Source organism: Eublepharis macularius, chromosome 7 (genome assembly GCF_028583425.1).
Source record: "Eublepharis macularius isolate TG4126 chromosome 7, MPM_Emac_v1.0, whole genome shotgun sequence".
NCBI lineage: Eukaryota > Metazoa > Chordata > Lepidosauria > Squamata > Eublepharidae > Eublepharis > Eublepharis macularius.
In genome coordinates, this window is record NC_072796.1 from 28826065 (window position 1) to 28846819 (window position 20755).

The following is a 20755-nucleotide window of genomic DNA, read 5'->3' on the forward strand; positions in this document are numbered from 1 at the left end:
GGGTGATACTGCCTACCTTGGCAACCACTAATTTAAATATATATTGTTAGCATGATATATATACAGAGTTCATAGACTGAGGCATATTCTCCACAATTCAAAGGAATTTTGTTAGTAGGAGGAAGATAAGCTTTCTCAGGAAATGGCAGCTAGACTATTTGTGCTTGTTTCAGAACAGCTGTACTTCCTGTAATTGTTTCAGTATTCTAAAATATGCTGTGCATAAAAGCTTTTCTCCATTCACAATGCATCCCCAAATATAACATCATGGGAAGAAGATGTGCTTGGTTATTAAGCTGTGTTGAAGGTTCCACAGGTCTTTTTTTTTTTTTGGTGTCTCATTCATGTTCTTCATATATAAAACTTATTCTGATCTCTTTCAAGTAAGTTTGGAAGGACATTTTCTTCCAGGAATGGAAATGCTTTTGCATTTGAAGGGTAATTTGAAAGAGAAAATAAACATAATAATAAATAAAAAGTGTTATCTTCCCCTACTTCCATCTTTGTTATCTTTCCCTACTTCCATCTTTAATATACATGCCATGAAGCAGCCAATTGCAGGAAGTGGAAGATGTGAGGATGGTCAAGATCTAACTTGCAGGATTGCACATCCCTAATGTTGGACTCATATATAAGCAAAGGCCAGCATCATCCATAATAGGACGGGATCCAAGGAAAAGTAAATATATCTCCCTCCAGAATTAGTGAGGAAGACCCATGGTGCCTTAATTTGTTCACTTGACCATCAGTTTGTTCTTAGCTCAGTTGGCTAACTTGAAATTACAAGCTTCTCAAATAACGCCTCCTTCTTCCCCAGCTATCGGTTTGGAGGACGTTCAACCAGCTTATCCAGTCCAGAGAAGGACAACCATTACTGGAAACAGTGTCCCTTATCAAACTGGAATATGGTGAGGATTTCATCATAGAATCCAAATTGAGAAAGGCAGTGTAAAAAACCCCTGAGGGTCAGTGATAGAGAATGACTCAAAGTGGGAGAGAAAACAATCTGTCAAATGTTGGTTAAAGGTGTTCCTACTAGAGACGGGCACAAACCGGAATACGAACCAAAAAAACTTGGGGCAAGTTCACAAACCAGTAGTTCATGGAAGCTCGTATCCACAAACTTCCACGAATTGGTCTCCTGGTCCATTTGGTTCATTTTAAACAGCAATGCCCACGGCAGGGAAAGGGACATTTAAACCCACAGATCAGCTGCTTGTCGGGGAGATCCCGGAAAAGCAGCAGATCATTTAAACAGCGGGGGTTGGCTGACCAGCCAGGAGTTCTGGGCCGGCTAGTCAAGCCCCACTCGCAGTTTAAATGGCCATTTCCCCACTGCTCAGAGCAGCAGCCTCACTGTTTAAATAATCAGCTGCTTGTTGGGGATCTCCCTGACAAACAGCTCATCTGCAGGTTTAAATGCCTCTTTCCTTGCTGCTGCTAAGTGGCCGGAAAGGGGCATTTAAACCCCATGAACCATGAACCACGAATTGGTTCATGAACTTGCCCCAGTTCGTGCGAGTTCCTGGTTCCTGGTTCGTGAAAACACCATGAACCACGAACCGCATGGTTCGGTTTTTCCGCAGTTCGTACCCATATCTAGTTCCTATTTCCAAAACTTTTGTTGTGGATTAACAGCTAATTTTTATCAGTGAGACCAAATTTTAATTAATGGATTCCAAATGGTTAGACACCTATTTGGCATATTAGCAAAAACAATAGCTTGGTACTTAGTAGATTCCATCACTCCTCATAACACTAATTAATAATAATTAAGTGCCTTCAAGTTACGACAACCCCTCATGGAGTTTTCAAGGAAAGAAAGAGGAGAGGTGGTTTGCCATGGCCTTCCCTCTGCATTGCAACCCTAAGTTTTTCTTGGTGACCTCCCATCCAGGTACTAACTATGGACAACCCTGCATAGCTTCTGAGCTCTTGACAATCTTGTGGTATTCTGGGAAATTCAGGCTACTATTATCATAACATCAGGGAAGATAAACTACAGACTGTAGGATAAGCTTCTGCTGTAGCATAGAGTTTAAGTGATTGGGCTGTAAATCAGCACTTTGCTAGTTTGAATCCCACCACTGCCATGAGCTCAGCAGGTGGCCTTGGGTAAGCCACTCCTCAGTTCCTCAGCTTTATTACGGGGATAAAAATTACACTGACTTTGCTCTCTGCTCTAGGTAGGGCACTAATCTGTCTAGAATGGTATATAAGCATAGTTGTTTTTGTTGCTGTATCAGAAACAAAGTACTACAGTCTTCTGGTGTCTGAATGCAGCTGGTGCTCTTTATCCACTTCCGATATCTTTGTCCCTGTTGCACAACTCGTGAGCTGAGGAGTTCAGGGGCCTCTGGTATGCCTGATATTTTCTTGAAGTAGATTGGACCTCTGATGGTAGCTGATTTCTGGATTATGCTTTCAAGCAAGCTTGCCCACCACTAGAATACTTCCCACCAACCATATATGATGGTCCATCGTGGATTTAATGAACTTCTTTGTTTTGCCAACTGCCGGGAGCTCCACATAGTGAATGCCAGTGTGTTTATGTGTATGTTAAACACCTGCCACTCCATCACATATATCTGGTGGACGTTTGGAGTGATGTGTCACACTCAGAAAAACATGCTCCTAAAGTTATAGCTTGACTGCCAGTGCAATCCTAAACAGACTTACTCAAGCCTAATCACATTTAAATCATTGGGTTTAGAATGGCATAAGTCTCTTTAGGATTGCACTGTGTGTATCCTCCAAGTGGTAAAAGCACTTTTAGCATTTCAGGCTGGTAGCCCTACCATTACATTGGAGACAACACTGCAAGTATTGCCTGGGCAATGCATAGACTCCTTTACAGCCTTAAATAGCTGCAAGATAATGGCTGCTTCCACACACGTCGGATAATCCACTTTCAATACTCTTTAGTGAACATTTGGAACTGCTTTTCCGTGAGTGATTCCACACACATTGGATAATGCACTTCCAATCCTCTTTATAGATCATTTGGAATGGATTTTTTTGTGTGCAGAACAAAAAATCCACCTCAAACGACTGATAAAGTGAATTGAAAGTGCATTATCCAACGTGTGCGGAATCAGCCCATGTGTGGAACAAAAAATCCACTTCCAAAGGATTGCTAAAGTGTGTGGAACGTGGCCAATAAGACCCAAAGTACATCTGCATTCATATCACAGATGCCAAATATGAAACTACAGAGTTTAAAGGAGCTTTTTGAAATACAATGGAACTAGTAAATGCTTCATACTCTGGGGGAATCGAGGTGGGTTGTCATTGACATCGGTCAGCGTGATGTTCACCGTGGTGGTTCCTGACAATCCACCCATCTGGCCTCCCATGTCCTTGGCTTGGATGACCACTTGATATTGCTCTCGGTTTTCTCTGCTCATATCTGGCAAAGCAGTTTTGATGATTCCTTGTTTAAAAAAAAGGAAAGAAAACAGAGTCTCAGAAACAAATAATAGATGAGACATGGAGGATGGGGTAGGGTGCAAGAAAACATTACAGTAGATTTGTGTCAGATATGCTTTACCAGTTAATCCACACCAAATAAATCAAATTGAAGGTGTATGCATTAAAATGAAGCTTTCAGTCTGTGGTCACTTTAATGTCAGAGCATGGAAAGAGAGAATTAGGAAGCTTCTATTACTCAGTGTTTTTTTTAACTAGCACTAAATCAATTTAATTATCCTTCTGGGGGGAAAAGCAGACATCAAACATGGCTGCAACTGTCACAGTGAAAGCTTTTGAAAAACTTTTGAAGCCAGCTTTTGAAAAGCTAGTATCAAAGGATGTTTACAAGCCTCCCCAAAAGCAAATCAGGGTCTGGATCTACACGTGTAATAGAACGAGGGGGTAAAATTCAGAGCTGGTGAGATGGGCTGTACCACTTCAGACAGCTGATGCGGAATTACATTTTTGAAATGCTCTCACATATAAAAGACTGCACTGAATCCTTTCATCTGGTATCCCTGTCATTGACAGCATGTATGGAATTCTGTGTGTATTAAAACTCAATATCCCCACCCTCCAATCTGAAGTGATACAGTCTATTTGACCACTTGAAGGTTGTACAGCAGCCATCTACAGATGACTTTATCTGTGTGGAAATCAATACGTGGAGAGTGGAAGAGGGCATGAGTGCAGGAACTCAGACACTATGTGCAATTTTTTGTAGGGTTGCCAGCCTCCAGGTGGGGCCTGGAGAGCTCCCAAAATTACAACTGATTTCTCAACTACAGAGATCAGTTCTCCCAGAGAAAATGGCTGCTTTGGAGGGTGGACTCTGTGGCATTATACACCACTGAAGCCCCTCCCCAAAACCTGCCCTCTCCAGGCTCCACTCCCAAATCTCCAAGAATTTCCCAAACTGGAGTTGGCAACCATAAATTGCTGGCTCATGAGGCCACAAAGTCTCTACATATAGAAAGTATATACATGAAGGTCCCATCCCCGTGGTTTGGAATGCTGTTTTTCAAATGGTCCTAATTACTGGGAGGGAGTTTACATGCACACTGTTTCTAAATACATAGATTCCATGCTCCCAAGCTGAATGGGCAATTGTGGGGTGCCAGTGTGTTCACACCTCCCTCACCATATGCACACACATGTCACTTTCAATGTCATCCATAAAAAGCTTGTGTTATTTAGCTTCACATGTAGATCTGACCAGAGAGATTGCTGCTTGCTCTTGAGAAGCTGAATACAACCAGTTTTTATGCTGGTGAGAAAGGAAAGGGGGGGGGGGAGTCCCCTGTGACCAGCAAAAAAAAAAGAAAAAGCTATGCTGAGATCTTTGAAGTCCCATTGGATGAAAGCTACAGTGGGACAGGGACTAGATTAAAGGGGGGGTTGGGTAAAATGAAGTGAACAAGCTGGCTGGTTTTAACTCAATGGCACTTTCTGACTTTTTCATGAGGGTGGATTCAAACATGGAGCTTGGGTTGCCCTGGAAGAAGCCAGCCCCTTCCCTTCTACCCATTATTCATTTAATTGTGTTTTTTTAAAATAATGTTGCTAAATTTAGAATCATACACAACTCAGAAAGCACAAGTCAAGAGAGGGGTTCTTTGCTTTTCAAATTCCACGGTGTTTAAGACCGTTTCATGATTTATATTCTTGGTGAAGAACTAATTTTTTTCCTTCTCATTTTGCATTAGTCACACCCGAATACCACAGAATCAATGCAATATAATCTGCCCACCAGCTGCAACTTGGCATTTGCCACGCTCGTGTAGATGATATGCAGAAGATGCCAGATGACAGGGCCTATGGACCAGCTGCTTGTTTTTAGTTTATGTAGGTTTTCTGCATGGCTGTTTTCAGAAAGAAGGATGTCTACACAGGAAGCAGTTTAAACCTGGGGGGGGGAGCACTGCAGTAGAACTTTGGGGAGGGCATAAAAGTCACTTTGTCCTTTTAGAACAGGGCCATCCATGTATAAGTAAACATTGCTCGCAAAGCATAACCATGATGGTTGGCCAGTGTACACCATCTAATCCCATCAGACCCAGCATTCTTCAGTTGGATGTAGGTATCCCATTAAACCGGTGATGGTGTGGGATCCCTCACTTTCACTCTCCACCCCCTGCCCCTGCTCACCTGACCAGCAGGGGAGAAGGGCGCAGGAACAAGCTTCCAGGTGCACTGCCAGGAGATGGCACAATGATGTCACTCCCGGAAGTAACATCATTGCACCACCCCAAGAGGGTGCATGTGCTTTGCAGCCCATTGGGAAGTGGACATGTGCTCCTGCACCCACACAACGATATCACCTAGAAGTGTCATCACCGGAAGTGACATTATCGCGAGGGTGCAGGGCCACACGTGCTTTGCGTGCTCAAGTAAAGCATGCTGGGGCAAGAAGAAAGGTAAACATCAGGTCCCCAGCCTCCTGCTGGGTCGGTAAGGGGACCTGGCAACCCAAGTTGGATGGCATACCCAAGAAGGTCCGAGAACTCTGCAGTCATTCTTGGCTTGCTCACTCCACCCTTTCCAGGTTAAGAGAGGCAACTTGCCCCAAAATCTTGCTAACTGTAAGCATGCAAACTGAATAAATATGGATAGGCATTCCTAGCTGCATTTGAGTAGGTTAATGAAAACCTCTTTTGGGGGGGGGTTAATCATAGGGTGTAAATATTTGAAAAAGATAAAATGAAAAAGGCTATCAATTCCTGAACGTAATTAGAAGAAAGCAAAGCCAACATAATTAGAACAAAGCAAAGTCGACAAACATTCTGACCTGTGTCTGGATCCACCGAAAAGTACGGCTGGCCCTGGAGGATACTATAAACGACTTTGGCACTGTTGCCGTAGTTAGAATCGTCAGCGTCTGTCGCTGTCACTTGGATGACAGAAGTGCCTGAATTGGAGCAAGACAGCAACAGCGACAAGAAATCCACAATATGAAATGAGATGCAGTCTCAGGCAAGTTTCACTGGTATATAAATATGTACTGGCTGGGCTTCTTTATCATGTGCATATATTAATGCGCTTCATGCATCACTACAATAATAATCTGAAATACAAATGCACCAGAGTTAACTGGCACTCACAAAACAGCTTCCGTTGTCACTCAACTGCAACAGCAAAACATGCATCACTACAATCCAGTAGCACTGTGAAGCGGTCAGGATGTTGGATGAAGCTTGAGGAGACGCCATCACTCAGTTGGTAGATAGAATTTGCTTGGCATATAGAAGGCCTCAGGTTCAGTCTCCAGAATCTCCAATTAAAAGTATCAGAAATTAATCTGATGGGAAAGATCTCCACCTGAGACCCTGGATAGCTGCTGCTGGTCTGAATAGACAACACTTGAATGATCTGATTCAGTATAAGGCAGTTTTGTGTGTTCAAATTCCTGTTCAGACACAAAACTCTTGGTGGACAATGATTTTTGCTCATCCTACACTATTTCAAGGTTATTGCAAGAGGCAGTGTGTGTAGTGGTTGGAGTGTTGGACAAAGACTGGTGAGACCTATGTTCTGATCTCCACTCTATTTTGAATGTCTTGGGGCATTCCTTCTCTCTCAGGTTAACCTACCTCACAAGGTTATTGTAAAATGGAGAATAGGAGAATCATGCAAATTGCCTTGAGTTGGGATTTTTTTTTTTTTATGATGGACTAAAACTAAGAAAATTTCCTGACTGGTGTTTTGAATGTGTCTCAAATGTGATGAATAAATGTGCTTTCCCAGATAAGGCAAGTTGTTAGAATTTAGCTCTCAATCCTTGATGAAATGTCAATAGAGAAAAGGCTTAGGGCATGGTATGCTGTGAATGAAACACAACTCAGCAAGCTAGTCTGGGTCTTCTATGTTATCTTTTGACACAAGCAATCGATACACCAATCCACTCCCTCTTCCCCCCTGCTCTTTGTATGGATAGAAACAACCCGGAGGATGCTAGGCTCTGCTGCTGATCCAAAGTTTACCAAGTATTCAGCTAGCTAATTTTGGTCTCAGCTCTGTTCAGCAGCTGGAAGGGAAACATCAAATGCTGCAACGTCAGGAGGAGGAATTGACAAAGTTACTAAAATCAGAATATGAGCCATGATACAACAGGAAAGCATTAGAATATTCATTTGAGTATAAGTAAGCAAGCAGAGAGGTTTGCTTGCTTATGAGGAGATGTTGCAGAAGGGACAGATGGATACTTGCTCACAAGGAGAACTTTCCAAGGGCCTGCAGGACATTCCTTTGATCTTCAGCTGTAGGCCATTTGGCTACAGGCCATAGTTCCACCTCACTTTCTCATCTCTTCACACAGGTACGGCATGCTAGGAGGGCTATTTCACTGGGACACTGGGTAAAGAGGTGCAAGCCCCTTGGCATGAGCCAAAGGGTGAGAGCCAAAGGGTGAGAGCACAAGGGCTCTTGGCCCATGGCTATTGGCCTGAGGAGTGCAGCCCGGGAGCAGTCATCTGCTAAATAAGTTGGAGGACAAGAGGAGATAGGAAGAAACTGCTTCTAAGATGCTTGCAACAACCGATCACCATTGTTTGCATAAATATATGAAGATTTTAGCCCTAAACTGTTGTCAGAGTTGAGAATACCAGTATGTTTGATATTCTAATATGTGGTTGTAGGGTGCAATCCTGAGTTTCTTACTTACTACTTACTTGCTTGGTAGAAAATATCAGGCAAATTTACAATTCAAGTGCAGTTGGGAGCTGGTAAATATGAGAGCAGCACTTATGAAAGGTGCCCAGCATCGAGCAGTAATACTCACTGCTTATCCAACCTCTCTAATATTCCACCTGCAGGCAATGAGGGCACTTTCACCCCCCCCCCCCCCGCTACACTAATCCTATGCAATATAAGATACGTTAGGAACAAGGTTGCATGCATTGCTGGGATGCTGCAGGAAGAGAAAATCGATGTGGTTTGCCTAACAGAGACATGGCTGCAGGAAAATGACAAGGCATGTCTGTCCCAACTAACTCCCCCTGGCTATGTGGTTTTACACCAACCTCACTATAGTAGCCGAGGAGAAGGGGTTGCTATTATTCTCCATGAGTTGTTCAACTTCCGTAGATCTCCAGTACAAGCTATAGCTGGTATTGACTGCATGTACCTGTCTCTGGGAATTAAAAATAGATTGGGTATCCTTCTTGTGTATAGACCACCTAGCTCTCCCATAAGCATCCTTTCTGCGTTGGCAGAGCTGTTAGCAGACATGGTGTTAGAGGCACCTAGACTTCTTGTTCTGGGAGACTTCAACATCCATGCTGAGTGTTCACAGTCAAGCCCGACTCAGGAATTTATACTGTCACTAGCAACCCTGAGCCTCTCACAAATTGCGACAGGTTCTACACGTGAAAGAGACCACACCAATGACTTAATATTTTGCCCTGAGCTTTTAAGAGAAAACCTTGCTTCAGCCTTGATGATTCAGCCTGAACCATCGTCAGACCATCATCTGCTGAAGGCAAAAGTTAATATAGCCCCAACTCTCCACAAAATTGGAGGTCCAGTTAAAATGATTCACCCACAAATGCTCATGGACCCTTCTAGATTCCAAAATGCCTTGGAGGATTTTAGAAATTCAGACACATGCCCAATGGTAACTGCTGTAGGAGTATGGAACGCAAAGCTCCTTGAAGCTATTGACACCATTGCTCCTTATCAACAGCTCCGGCCCTTGGGATGGATGCCAGCTCTATGGTTTACCATGGAGCTGGTTGAGAGTTGGAAGACATCTAGAAAGGTGCTGGTGAAAAACTCATGTGGAAGCAGATAGAACCCACTGGAGGACCTATGAAGAGGAAATGAAAGTGGCAAAGAAACGTTACTTCTCAGCAACTACTGTGTCAGCTCGTTCATTACCATCCCAATTGTTTAAGATATCCAGATGCCTCCTAACCCTTAAATCTGAACCTTTACATTCCCAAGAACAGACAATTAGCTGTGAAGCCTTTGCTAAGTTTTTCACTGATAAAATAGCACAAATACGCTCTGAACTAGATGCTAGCTGCAATGCAAACGAGGTAGAAGAAATGCTTAATACACCATCCAGCTTACATTTGGACTGCTTTGAACCAATCACAATGACAGATCTTAACAGGATCTTGATGTCTGTGAAAGCCACTACTTGTGCACTCGATCCTTGCCCACCCTGGCTGTTAACATCAAGTAAGGAGTAGGACCACATAAGTGAACTACTGAAGTCTATTGTAAATCAATCACTAACTCAGGACAGCTTTCCTCGACAGCTCAAACAGGTGGTTATCCATCTGCTACTTAAAAAACCAACCTTAGGCAAAAATGATGTGGCCAATTATCGCTCAGTTTCTAAGCTGCCCTTTCTGGGCAAAGTGATTGAGAGAGCAGTAGCTGACCAATTCCAGGCCTTCTTGGATAACTCTAGTGCTCTGGACCCTTTCCAGTCAGGTTTCAGACCAGGGCATGGGACAGAGACAGAACTAGTAGCATTAGTGGATGATCTCTGTCTGAATATAGACAAAGGCCATGCCTCCTTATTAATTCTATTGGATCTATCTGGAGCCTTTGATACAGTAGACCATGCCATCCTGTTGAGGCATTTAGAAACAGAAGTGGACATCAAAGGATGTGCCCTGGACTGGTTTAAATCATTTCTCTTGGAGCAGACTCAAAGGGTTGCTGTTGAAGATTAGCTATCCCCATAACGGGAACTACCGTGCAGGATTCCACAGGGTGCAATCTTATCTCCCATGTTATTCAACCTCTGTGTAAAGCCTTTAGGAGAACTCATTCGCACCTATGGAGTTGGATGACATCAATATGCAGATGACACCCAACTCTATATCTTGCTATCCAGGTGCCCACGTAGAAATCCGGGTGCCCACGTAGAATGCCGTAGAAATCTTAGATCGCTGCCTGAAAGCTGTAGTGAAATGTTTGAAAACAACAAATTACAATTGAACCCAGACAAGATGGAAGTGATGCTTGTTGGGAAGGCAGAGACCTTTAAGGACATTGTCCTCCCCACTTTTGATGGAGTTCATCTGACCCTTGCAGACTCAGTTAAGAGCCTAGGGGTTATAATGGATCCAGTGGTATTACTAGAAAATCAAGTTAAGGCAGTGGCAAAAAGTGCTTTCTACAACCTCACTCTAGCCTGGAAGATGGCTTCTTATCTTGTCACGGCTGACTTGGCTGCTTGGATCCATGCTATTGTAATATCAAGGCTTGACTATTGTAATGTTCTATGCATAGGTTTTCCATCTACATTAACTAGGAGGCTCCAATTAGTGCAAAATGCTGCAGCTCGATTGTCATCAGGAGCGAGCAGGAGCATAAACATCACTTACATCTTTCAGTTGCTCCATTGGCTACCTGTCAGTTACCGTGCTAATTTCAAGGTATTGGTTATTACATACAAAGCTCTTCATGGCCTTGGCCTGGCATACCTATGGGACCGCCTACCTCCCTATGTTCCTCCATGGCAGCTTCACTCACCTGAACAGGGTCTCCTGCAGGTGCTAGGCTGCACAAGGGTGAAATCAGCAGCAGCCTGTTGTGGCCCCCTTTCTCTGTTGTGGCCCCTATCCTGTGGAACGACCTGCCTGAGGAAGTCAGAAGAGCCCCCACTCTCCTGGCTTTTCATAAATGATGCAAAACCAAACTATTCAAAAAGGCTTTTTTCTCAAATGGGAGAGCTGTATTGTAGGGATGGGGTCTCAAATACTTTGCGAATGAGTTAGGGACCATAGACTTCATCAATATGTTGCCTTACATATTCTCTGCTGCTTTAAATATGTACTCCTATGCACCACCAGTGCTCTGTGTTGTCTAATGTTAGTCCTAGAATAGATTATGTTCTGTTTCAGTATTTTTCTACTCTGTATTGGATTCTTGCTAATACTATGTCTTTTAAAACTTGTATCTATTTACCCTATGGCATTGCTTATGAAAATGTCCTTTATATTGTATTGAAATGTACTTGATACTGATTGTACTAATCTCATACTGTGTAATCCTCCTTGACTCGGTGAGAAAGGTGGACTATAAATGACATAAATAAAATAAAATTTGGCAAAGCAGGCAGCCTAAGAAGGGAGACATTCAGAAAGCAGGGGCTGAGGAAAGGCAGTTTGGGAAAACCAGGTAGAAGGACTAGGGAAGTTGGAAGGCACAGGTAGGTAAGTTAAACCATGCTTTGCACGCACAAAGTACAAGGCTCAATCTCTTGTATCTCCAGTTGCCCATGGAGTAGATGATGTGAAAGACCTCTAACCAAATCCCTGGAGAGCTGCTGTCAATCAGAGTAGATGATACTGACTTTCATAGACCAATGAGCTAGGAGACTCAAGTTTGAATCCTCACTCTGCTATGGAAGCTTGCTGGGTCACCTTGGGCTAGTCACATACTAGCCTACCTCACAAGGTTGTTATGAGGATAAAATGAAGGAGAGAAGAATGATGTAAGATGTTTTGAGAATAAATGATGCACAATAAAATAAAATGAAAAATAAATTCTCTGACACAGTATAAGGCAGCTTCATGTGTTTACGTATGTGTTCAAGGAAGTGTGAATACCATTTCAGCCTGATGCCAATACATGTCTACTCAACAGTATGTCCCCTTGTGTCCACTGGCATCAGCCACTAATAGCTCACTACAAATAACATTATACATGTGGGAATCAACATGCATAGAGGAGAAACGGGCAGATGCCCACTGATCCTGCCTTCAACCTGTGCGCAAACACCACCTTGCAAGCCGCATGTAGAAAGCATACACACAGAGGCATGCAGCTGGCACCCCTGTGACTAGAAATGTTTGAAAAAGCAGCATTCCCAGTTATAGGGAGAGCACCGACACACATTGACTCTGTACTCAATAGGTGGAGATTGTCAGCATGGTTTTGCCTTCTCCCCTTCTACATGTGTGGATTTTCAAGTTGTTTATAGAGGGGTAATGTGTAGGACTGCAGCCCTAGATGGATAAGTAAAACATGGTCTTGGCCTCCCCTAGGAGGAAAGTAAAGGTAAAAGTAGCCCCCTGTGCAAGCACCAAGTCATTACTGACCCATGGGGGACATCGCATCGACATTTTCTTGGCAGACGTTTTACAGGGTGGTTTGCCATTGCCTTCCCCAGTCATCTACACACTTTACCCCCAGGAAACTGGGTACTCATTTTACCAATGTCAGAAGGATGGAAGGCTGAGTCAACCTTGAGCCAGCTATTTGAACCCGGCTTCCACCAGGATTGAACTCAGGTCATGAGCAGAGCTTGGGCTACAGTACTGTAGCTTACCACTCTGCACCACAGGGCTCCTTAGGAGGAAAGTAATAGATCATTAATGCAAGTTGGAATGTTTAGATGTCAGCTCCAAGAGTCCTATGTTTTGTAGCCATTTTAACAATCTGTGATCTATAAGAAATTGGGGGATGGGGTGGGAGGGGAGCCATGAGGTGGAAAAAGTCCTTTGCCTCTCTCCTCTGTCTACCTATGGCTATATACATATCTGCACTCATCTCTCCATCTTCTTACTCACCCACCAAGTTTATTCTTCCTCAGAGAGATGCTTTGGTAGGGACAGGGACTATATGCTACACTATTGGGTACTGTCTGCTGATTCAGATAAGCACCACTAGGGAGTTTCCACTTTGATTAACATGCCCTGTAAATGAATTATGTATTGTTTCGTAAGATATCATCTCTATGCTTAACTTTATGCTTGTTTTCAAATTTCCTGCTACCATATGCTATTGTATCTGTTCATGAATATCCTAACTGTTCGCTCAGTAAATGTCCTAGATGTTGATTATATTGTATGTAACTTGCACTGTGTAATCCACCTTGGAGCTCAGTGAGAAAGGCAGATTATAGATGAATAAATAATAAAAATAATGAACATTCTCCTACCTACTGATCATCCACTCACTTTATTACCTTCTTTCCATCTCCTCTCTCTCTATCTGAGGATTCAAGAAAGGTGTACAATGTGATCCTAAGAAGAGTTACTCCAGTCTAAGCGTGCTGAAATCAACAAGTTTCGACTGGAATAATTTTCTTTAGGATTGTGCTGGTAATGGGCTACAGTCAGTGGGGCCTTGCAAGCTTCCCTTTAGACAACACAATTTACTCAGTTAAGTCTTCATTCACAAACACACACAGACACACATATGTCGTGGTCAGAGGACTAACGCCTGGACAATATATTGTGCTGGCACAAACCTTACACAGTTTAGTTAGACTACAGTGGGGTGAGGATGTAGCAGTCATTTGGAGCCCTGTAATCATTCTAAAGGATATTACCTTTTCAATCCTCTCTGCTTCCCCAAGCTGTAATTTTCAGTGTCCCAATTCAAACACTGCAGTTTACAAAAGTAACATGAACGTGATGGAATCTACTTTCTTCATGTCCAAATGGGGCTTGGATTTTGGAGATCTGAATGTCTGACTACTCAATTTTTCCGTCACTTTTTATTTCCCAATTTTATATAACTATGCATGGTTTACTGCAGCACTCAGTTCCTTCCATTTATTTGTTACTGATGGAGACATGAGTATATTGAGCAGGTAGTTTATCACCATTCCCTGCTGGTGTTTCCAAGGCTAGCGAGAGAAAAATGGAGAAAATGAGGAGGGTGTGCCAGCGTACAATAACATTTCCAACAAAAAGTGATGTCAGTACATTGGAGTCAACACTCTAGGATTTGTCCAGAACTTTACTAGCCAAATTCTAGAGCTTTTACCCAGTTTTTGCCAGAAGTGATGTTGCACACTGGCCTGACACTATTGCACCTGTGTCCAACCTCCAATTCTTCCCAGGGGATTGCCAGCTGAAGAAGGGAGCTGTGACTTTCAAAAGCATACACTCTGAAAATCTTGTTGGTCTTTAAGATGCCAGTGAACTCAAATCCAGCAACTCTAGAATTGATACAGAACTACAAAAAAAAAGTGTGATATAATGGTATTGTGTAGGGTTGAATCATGATTGTTTTTGTGTGTAGTTTCAATAATGCCCCACAGAATATCCATGCACCGGTAAAACACCACACAAATAGAATTTTGGTGCAGTTGAACACACAGTCGCATCATAATTGTTTTTTGCTAGTGTTTGTAGGCCACTATCAAGGAGGGGAGGAACAGTAAGGGGCAAGGCAACAGAACCAATTAGACAACCGTGATGGAGTTGAAAGAGGCCACACCTTTATTACTTTCACAGCTTACCTAGCATTGGCACTGCATAGGGCAAGGATCCCAGCATCGGCTGACACACTTGCCAGCTGATGACCACCTGTCCCCTCAGATCCCTGCTGAGGAGACACACTATGGGATGACAGTTATTGGGATACCATGTGGGTGGACACCTCTGTGTGTATCCCCTGCCACTTGGGAGTGAGGCAGACCCGACAACCCCAGGCATGCACCTGCCATGCCTCACTCCGCAGACTCCTTAAGGCTCCATAATAGAGAAACTGAGCTTGCAGGCCCTGTTTTCCCCAAACGGATCCATTCCCAATGCCCAAACTGCCACAAGAGCCCCAAAACAAGTGCAGAGGGGCGAAGCTAGCTCTCCCTGATAAGAGCTGGCAGTGGACCTGAGAAGGAACCTTGCCTTTCAGGTCCATCACCTTCTCCCCGCTCCTCTGTAATGGATTGTTATCTGTGCCTTACTAAAGATCCTACCATCTCAAAAGAAATCTTTTACTCTTGGATAGCTTTCAGCAATTAGTAAGGCCTGTCAAACAGAACTGTTCTTTGAACGATCTGCTTATCAATACATTTTTTATATAGGGTCCTTATTGCTTTGCCCCTTCTCATCAAAGTACACAGACACTTTTCTAGAGTTTATTCATTTCCTTTATTGAAATTACACCCTAGTTTCTTAATGAAGCAAGTTATCAAAATATATGTGGTTATTAATATAAATCCTACAAAATCAGAACAGAGAAAGGCAATAAGAATTAGGTTTGCTAACATTTCCTAATTAACTCTAAGTTTAAAGCAATCAAAGATTCTATGAAATGCATAAAGATTCCTATAGCATACAATGTAAAGATAAAATTCTCACCTAAATCCTCATGAGATTTCTTCCAATCAGAACTCTAACATACTATCTGAATTTGCATGTTTTATAGGTTATCTTATGCAAATATCTAAGATCTTTTCACGTGATAGCATAAGCAAACTATGATTAGTTTGATACTTTATTAGATATTCATAATTTCTATTGCATAACCTTCTAATTAACCAAAAATGGTGTAATATCCAACTTGTAAAACAAAACTATAAACCTGTGAGAAATGACAGAAAGAGTTAAGTTGGTAGATCACCATTGGTTCATTTTCTGATAGACGAACATTAATCTAGATAGAGTCCAGTATTTTTTTATTAGTTGTCAATGATGAAAGCATACCTGTTTTGGTTACCTAACATTCTGAAAAAAGCACACAGACACTCAATGCAAAGTTGAGAAGATCACCAAGAATACTAGTGTATTGTTTTATACTGCTCAGTATTGCTTACTGCAATATACTTTATACTACAGCAACACCCACCCACCCACCCCTCACTGCCCAGGCCAGCCAGCCCTGATTTGCAGGCCTGGGATTTGAACTGGGGTGGCAAGAGATGACCCATAGAGGCTCCAGGGAGCCTCACTGACTCCCAAAACATGGTGGCCACCATGCCTCTCACCCTTCTTGCCTTTTGTAGCCTGCAACTGGCTCTCTCAGGTAAGTCTAGGGCTGATTTTCCCATTGATAACATGGGGAGGGGCAAACTGAAAATTCTGGCAAAGCACACTTACTGGAGGAATGGTGGATAAAAGTGTTGGAGTTTGTGTCAATAGCAAAACTAACTTCACTGATTAGGGAAAAGACATTCGTTACATTTTCGACCAAATGGAAAACCATTTATAGACTTCTTACATGAAATGGATAATAAGGACTTGATGACATCTGGATTTATGGATTATGAATCATGAACAACAGAAAAAAAACAGGGATCTTATGTTTCACATAGAATAAGCGAGTCTCTGAAAATGACCCATATTTATGGTGGAGAAAATCGGAACTCAATCTGTAGTTTAGTTTAAAGGTTTTTTTTTCTTTTTTCACTTCTTTATGTATTGTTAGTGTGTCTTCTTTTTAGAATGTTATTTTTTATCTTTTATGTTTGTTGTCTATAGCTTTTATGTTATTGTTTATAGTCTAAATAAAGAAACATTCCACAGGAAAAGGGCACTTACTGCAATTCCAGAATTATTTTTTTTTTAATCTCCTAATTCAATTGAATTAAGCAAAGAGTGGTGCAAGGCAGAACAGAATAAATTTCCAAAGCACCAAAGGAGCAAGGACTGGGGGAATCTGCTGAACACTCATGTTTTTTCATTTAAAAAAATGATTGCTTGTTTGGATTTCTTTGCTGGATCTGTACATCTACTGGTGAAAAAAACCTGATAGCCTTAAATGCTGCATGTTGCCAGGTTGCACACAGTTCAAGCTGCACCAATACACCGTACAACAAAATACACATGGATGGATACCCTCAGAAACCCAAAGATAGAAAGTATCAGGAGACGTGCGGTTGGCACATGCTCCTGATCCATTTGAAATACGGTGTTGGAAGAGAGTTTTACAGATATCACAGACCTCCAAAGAGACAAGTAGGTTCTAGTTCAAATCAAGCCTGAATTCTTCCTAAAAGCTAAAGTGACTAAACTGAGGCTATTGTACTTTTGCCATATCATGAGAAGACAAGACTCACTGGAAAAGACAATAATGCTAGGAAAAGTTGAAGGCAGTAGGAAAAAAGGAAGACCCAACATGAGACAGATATGCTCAAAGGAAAGCAGTGTGTTCAGTTTGCAAAATTTGAGCAAAGTTATCAATAATAGGACATTTTGGAGGCTGTTAATTCATAGGGTCACTGTAAGTCATAAGTGACTAGACAGCACATAACAAACACACACTCACCTGCTACACATGTCTAGAGTGCCAAAATCAAATGTCCGAGAAAGCTTCTACCTATCTGAGAAGGAGCCATCTCTCCAGGTGGATAATAAAAGCAACACAACTGGGCCAGCCACAGAAGGTAGTGGTCTCTGCAGACATGCAAAAAACTATGACTTCACAAAGGAACTGAATGAAAGACCCCTTCCTCCAAAAAAGCAGTCTGATGAAGGCTTAATATGCTCTGGAAGGGATGGAGTGTTCAGTGCAGCAGAGGTTTCAGTGAAAGGAAAGGTGGCTCAGTCTGATTAAGCCCTTGAAAGTTCTAACAATGATAGATTAGGAGATTTTGAGGTATGTGGGATTTGCAAGCCCTTCTTCTCAATTCTTTACAGTTTGTTAGCCATGATAGTGAAGTGTAATTTAGGAATTTCAGTGCTATCTAGCACCACTAGAAACATTGGGGTTACTGCAAGGGGCAGGCATGATGTTGTGCTGACATCACACCTGGAGGGGGTTGCTGGGATGAGATGTAGCACAACACCGCATGTAGCACAACAACGCATCCACCCCCACTGTTTTTTCCCGCTGTCTCCAGAGTCAAGGGTAGTTATGAAGCCCAATAGTGAGAGGATGCCCGCTTGAAGAAGTCAAACCTCTGTGTTCAGAGGCAGTATACCTCTGAATACCAGATGGTATAGATAAAGAATAGGGGGAAGCATGTCTTCTTCCTGCAGGATGTAGCTGTCTGCTGTTGGAAAGAGTGTAGTACTAAATGAATGGTTCCATGGTGTGATTCTGCAAGGTGTGTTCTTTTATAGGTCCCTGGCAGGCTGTTGGAGGGTCTCATTACTGGATGTATGATCTTCAGTCTGCTAACACACCTGGCTGTTTCTCTATTTCAAGAAATCAATGCACAGAAGTCAGAACCTAAATGCAAATATCCTAAAGTGATATTACTGTATTAAAATATTGATATATTTTAATTTTCTAAAACTTAAAAATAATAACAACAACGCCCTTATATACCGCTGTTCTAGACATATTAACACCCACTCAGATTGGTGAACAAAGTCAGTGTTATTACTGTCCTCATAATACAGCTCAGGAGTTGGGGTTAAGAGAAATGGCTCATACAAAGCCACTGAGCTCACGGCAGTAGTGGGATTCACTGTTGTGAATCAGCATTCTGCTGGTGCACAACCCAACCACTGAACCACTATGCTACAGCAGCCAGGACTCAGTACTGTTTGTCAAAGCTTCTAGCACTTGCCAGTTATCCCAGTGTGTTTGTTGTACTTTGGGTTGCCACCTTGGATTGGGAAATTCCTGAAGTTTTTGAGATGAAGCCTGGGGAGGGTTTGGGTAGGGGAGGGATCTCAGCAGTGTCAAATGTTATAAGGTCTACCATCTAAAGCAGCCATTTTCTCCAGAGGAAATGGTCTGTGTAATCTGGAGTTCAGTTGCAGTTCTGGGATACTTCTAGGCCCCGCATGGAGGTTGACAATCTTAGCTGTGCCTGGGAAGAGGTCTGAAATATTTTGGGGGGGGGGGCATTATGACTATAGTCCTTGGTATCATCTTATATAAAAATATTGGAGGAGGAACAATATAAGAGGCTGTGTAAGGCTGTTTCTCACACTGTATTGTTCAGTTCCTTAAACAGAAGCTTCTTTCTATTTTATAGTAAATTTCCATTCACGAACATCTGAATTTAGAAGTAAATTACAGATGCGCATAAGATTTACGCTTAAACAAATGTGTTTAGGTTTGAAACCTTAATTAAAATTCTAATTTAAGGTCTTATTTATTTTGGATTTAACCATAATCTCTAGGCACTGCTAAAAATACAGTCTTTCTAAAATAGAAGGCAATTATTGCGCTTTTCTAGTCAACTTTGCAAAAATAGGTCTTGAGCAGATAGAAGTTTGTCTTTAATAGCTATGGCAGGTAGAATTTCAACAAGATTTTTTTTCTCCCTGTAGTAAAGAGATTAAGCTCACTATCTGATTTTCTGTCAGTTATAAAGCTGTTAAAGGCACCCGACCCAAGCTTTTCTGGGGAGCTGGATAATATTGAACCTGAGGTCCTGATGGCTCTCGAAAGCATGCCAGTACTCACAGTGGACAGCGAAGTAAAAGAAGATTTTGGAAAGCTTGGACCAAAGTATTCAATCTAAGGTTGCCAATCTCCTGGTGGGGCCTGGACTCTGGAGACCTTCCAGAATCAAAACTGCTCTCCAGACAACACAGATCAGTTACTTGGGAGGAAATGGCTGCTTAGGAGGGTGCACTCTATGGCATTATACCCCACTAAGGTCCCTCCCCACAATCTGTCCTCTGCAAGCTCCTCCTCTAAATCTTCCCAAACTAGAGTCCACAACCACAACCCTAATTCAATCTAGAGATGAGGAAGATAGAAACAGAACAGGGGAGAGGTAAAGAAGATTGGAAAGTGTGAGGGAAAATGAAGGTACAGACTAAAGGGACTGATAATTTAAAAAAAAAAAAAACTGTTATCTTGGTGATAGAAAGTACGATCAAGTCATAGTGGACTTACGGTGACACCTGCTAGCATTTTCAAAGCAAGAGACTAACACTGAGTGGTTTGCCATTACCTTTCTCTGTGTAGTGACTAGAGATGGGCATGAACTGGAAAAAAACTAAACCATGTGGTTTGTGGTTCATCAAATTTCATGAACCATGAACCACAAACTTTCATGAACTGGCCCCTGGTTCGCAAACTGGTTCATTTGGTTCATGAAAATGTCACTTCCAGGTCAGAAAACCATCACTGCTGGGTCAGCAGGTCACTTCTGGGTCAGCAGAAGGTCTGCAGGAAGTCTATCCCCTGTTGTCTAGGAAACTGAATGATTGACACCAGGCTGTCTGCTGTGACGAACCAAAAAATGAACCAAAAGAACCAGCCTAAAAAGTTCATGGCAGTTTGTCAGAAATGGGATCTGACGAACTGTGGTTCGCGAACCATGAACCAGCCTGATTTGTGCTTAATTTTGGTTCGTATTTTGGTTCGTGCCCATCTCTAGTAGTGACCTTTGTCTTTTTTTGGAGGTCTCCTGTCCAATTACTAACTAAGGCTGATCTCATTTATTTTTGAAGATCTGATAAGTCTGGGCTAGCCTGGCCTATGCAGGTCATATATATGCTAGCCAGACTCTGTATTTATTGCACAACTGTAGTCTCCAAGCAACACATTCAACTAGGGGGAGGTCTACTGAAGCATTTTATTTGCTCACCCCTTAATCTGAGAGCTCATTGCGAGTATCGCTGAAGAAACTTGGGGGGGAACAGGGGGGGGAATCAAAAAGCAACCTTTCCCTAACTCT

The 20755-nt window shown here is 42.4% G+C and overlaps 1 protein-coding gene across 4 annotated transcripts in view; it reads right to left on the reverse strand.

Annotated features, from left to right (window-relative positions):
- The window catches only part of CDH9 (cadherin 9), a 132918-nt gene that overhangs the window by 42805 nt on the left and 69358 nt on the right, over positions 1-20755 (reverse strand). For 3 of the 4 annotated variants that reach the window (XM_054984648.1, XM_054984647.1, XM_054984646.1), the window contains exons 3-4: positions 6260-6379; positions 3266-3433 (exon numbers count right to left, since the gene is read on the reverse strand). In XM_054984648.1, coding sequence (XP_054840623.1) covers positions 3266-3433; positions 6260-6379 — 288 coding nt within the window. Of the gene's footprint in view, positions 1-3240; positions 3434-6259; positions 6380-20755 lie in introns of all 4 variants that reach the window. The other variant, XM_054984649.1, reaches the window with a different exon arrangement.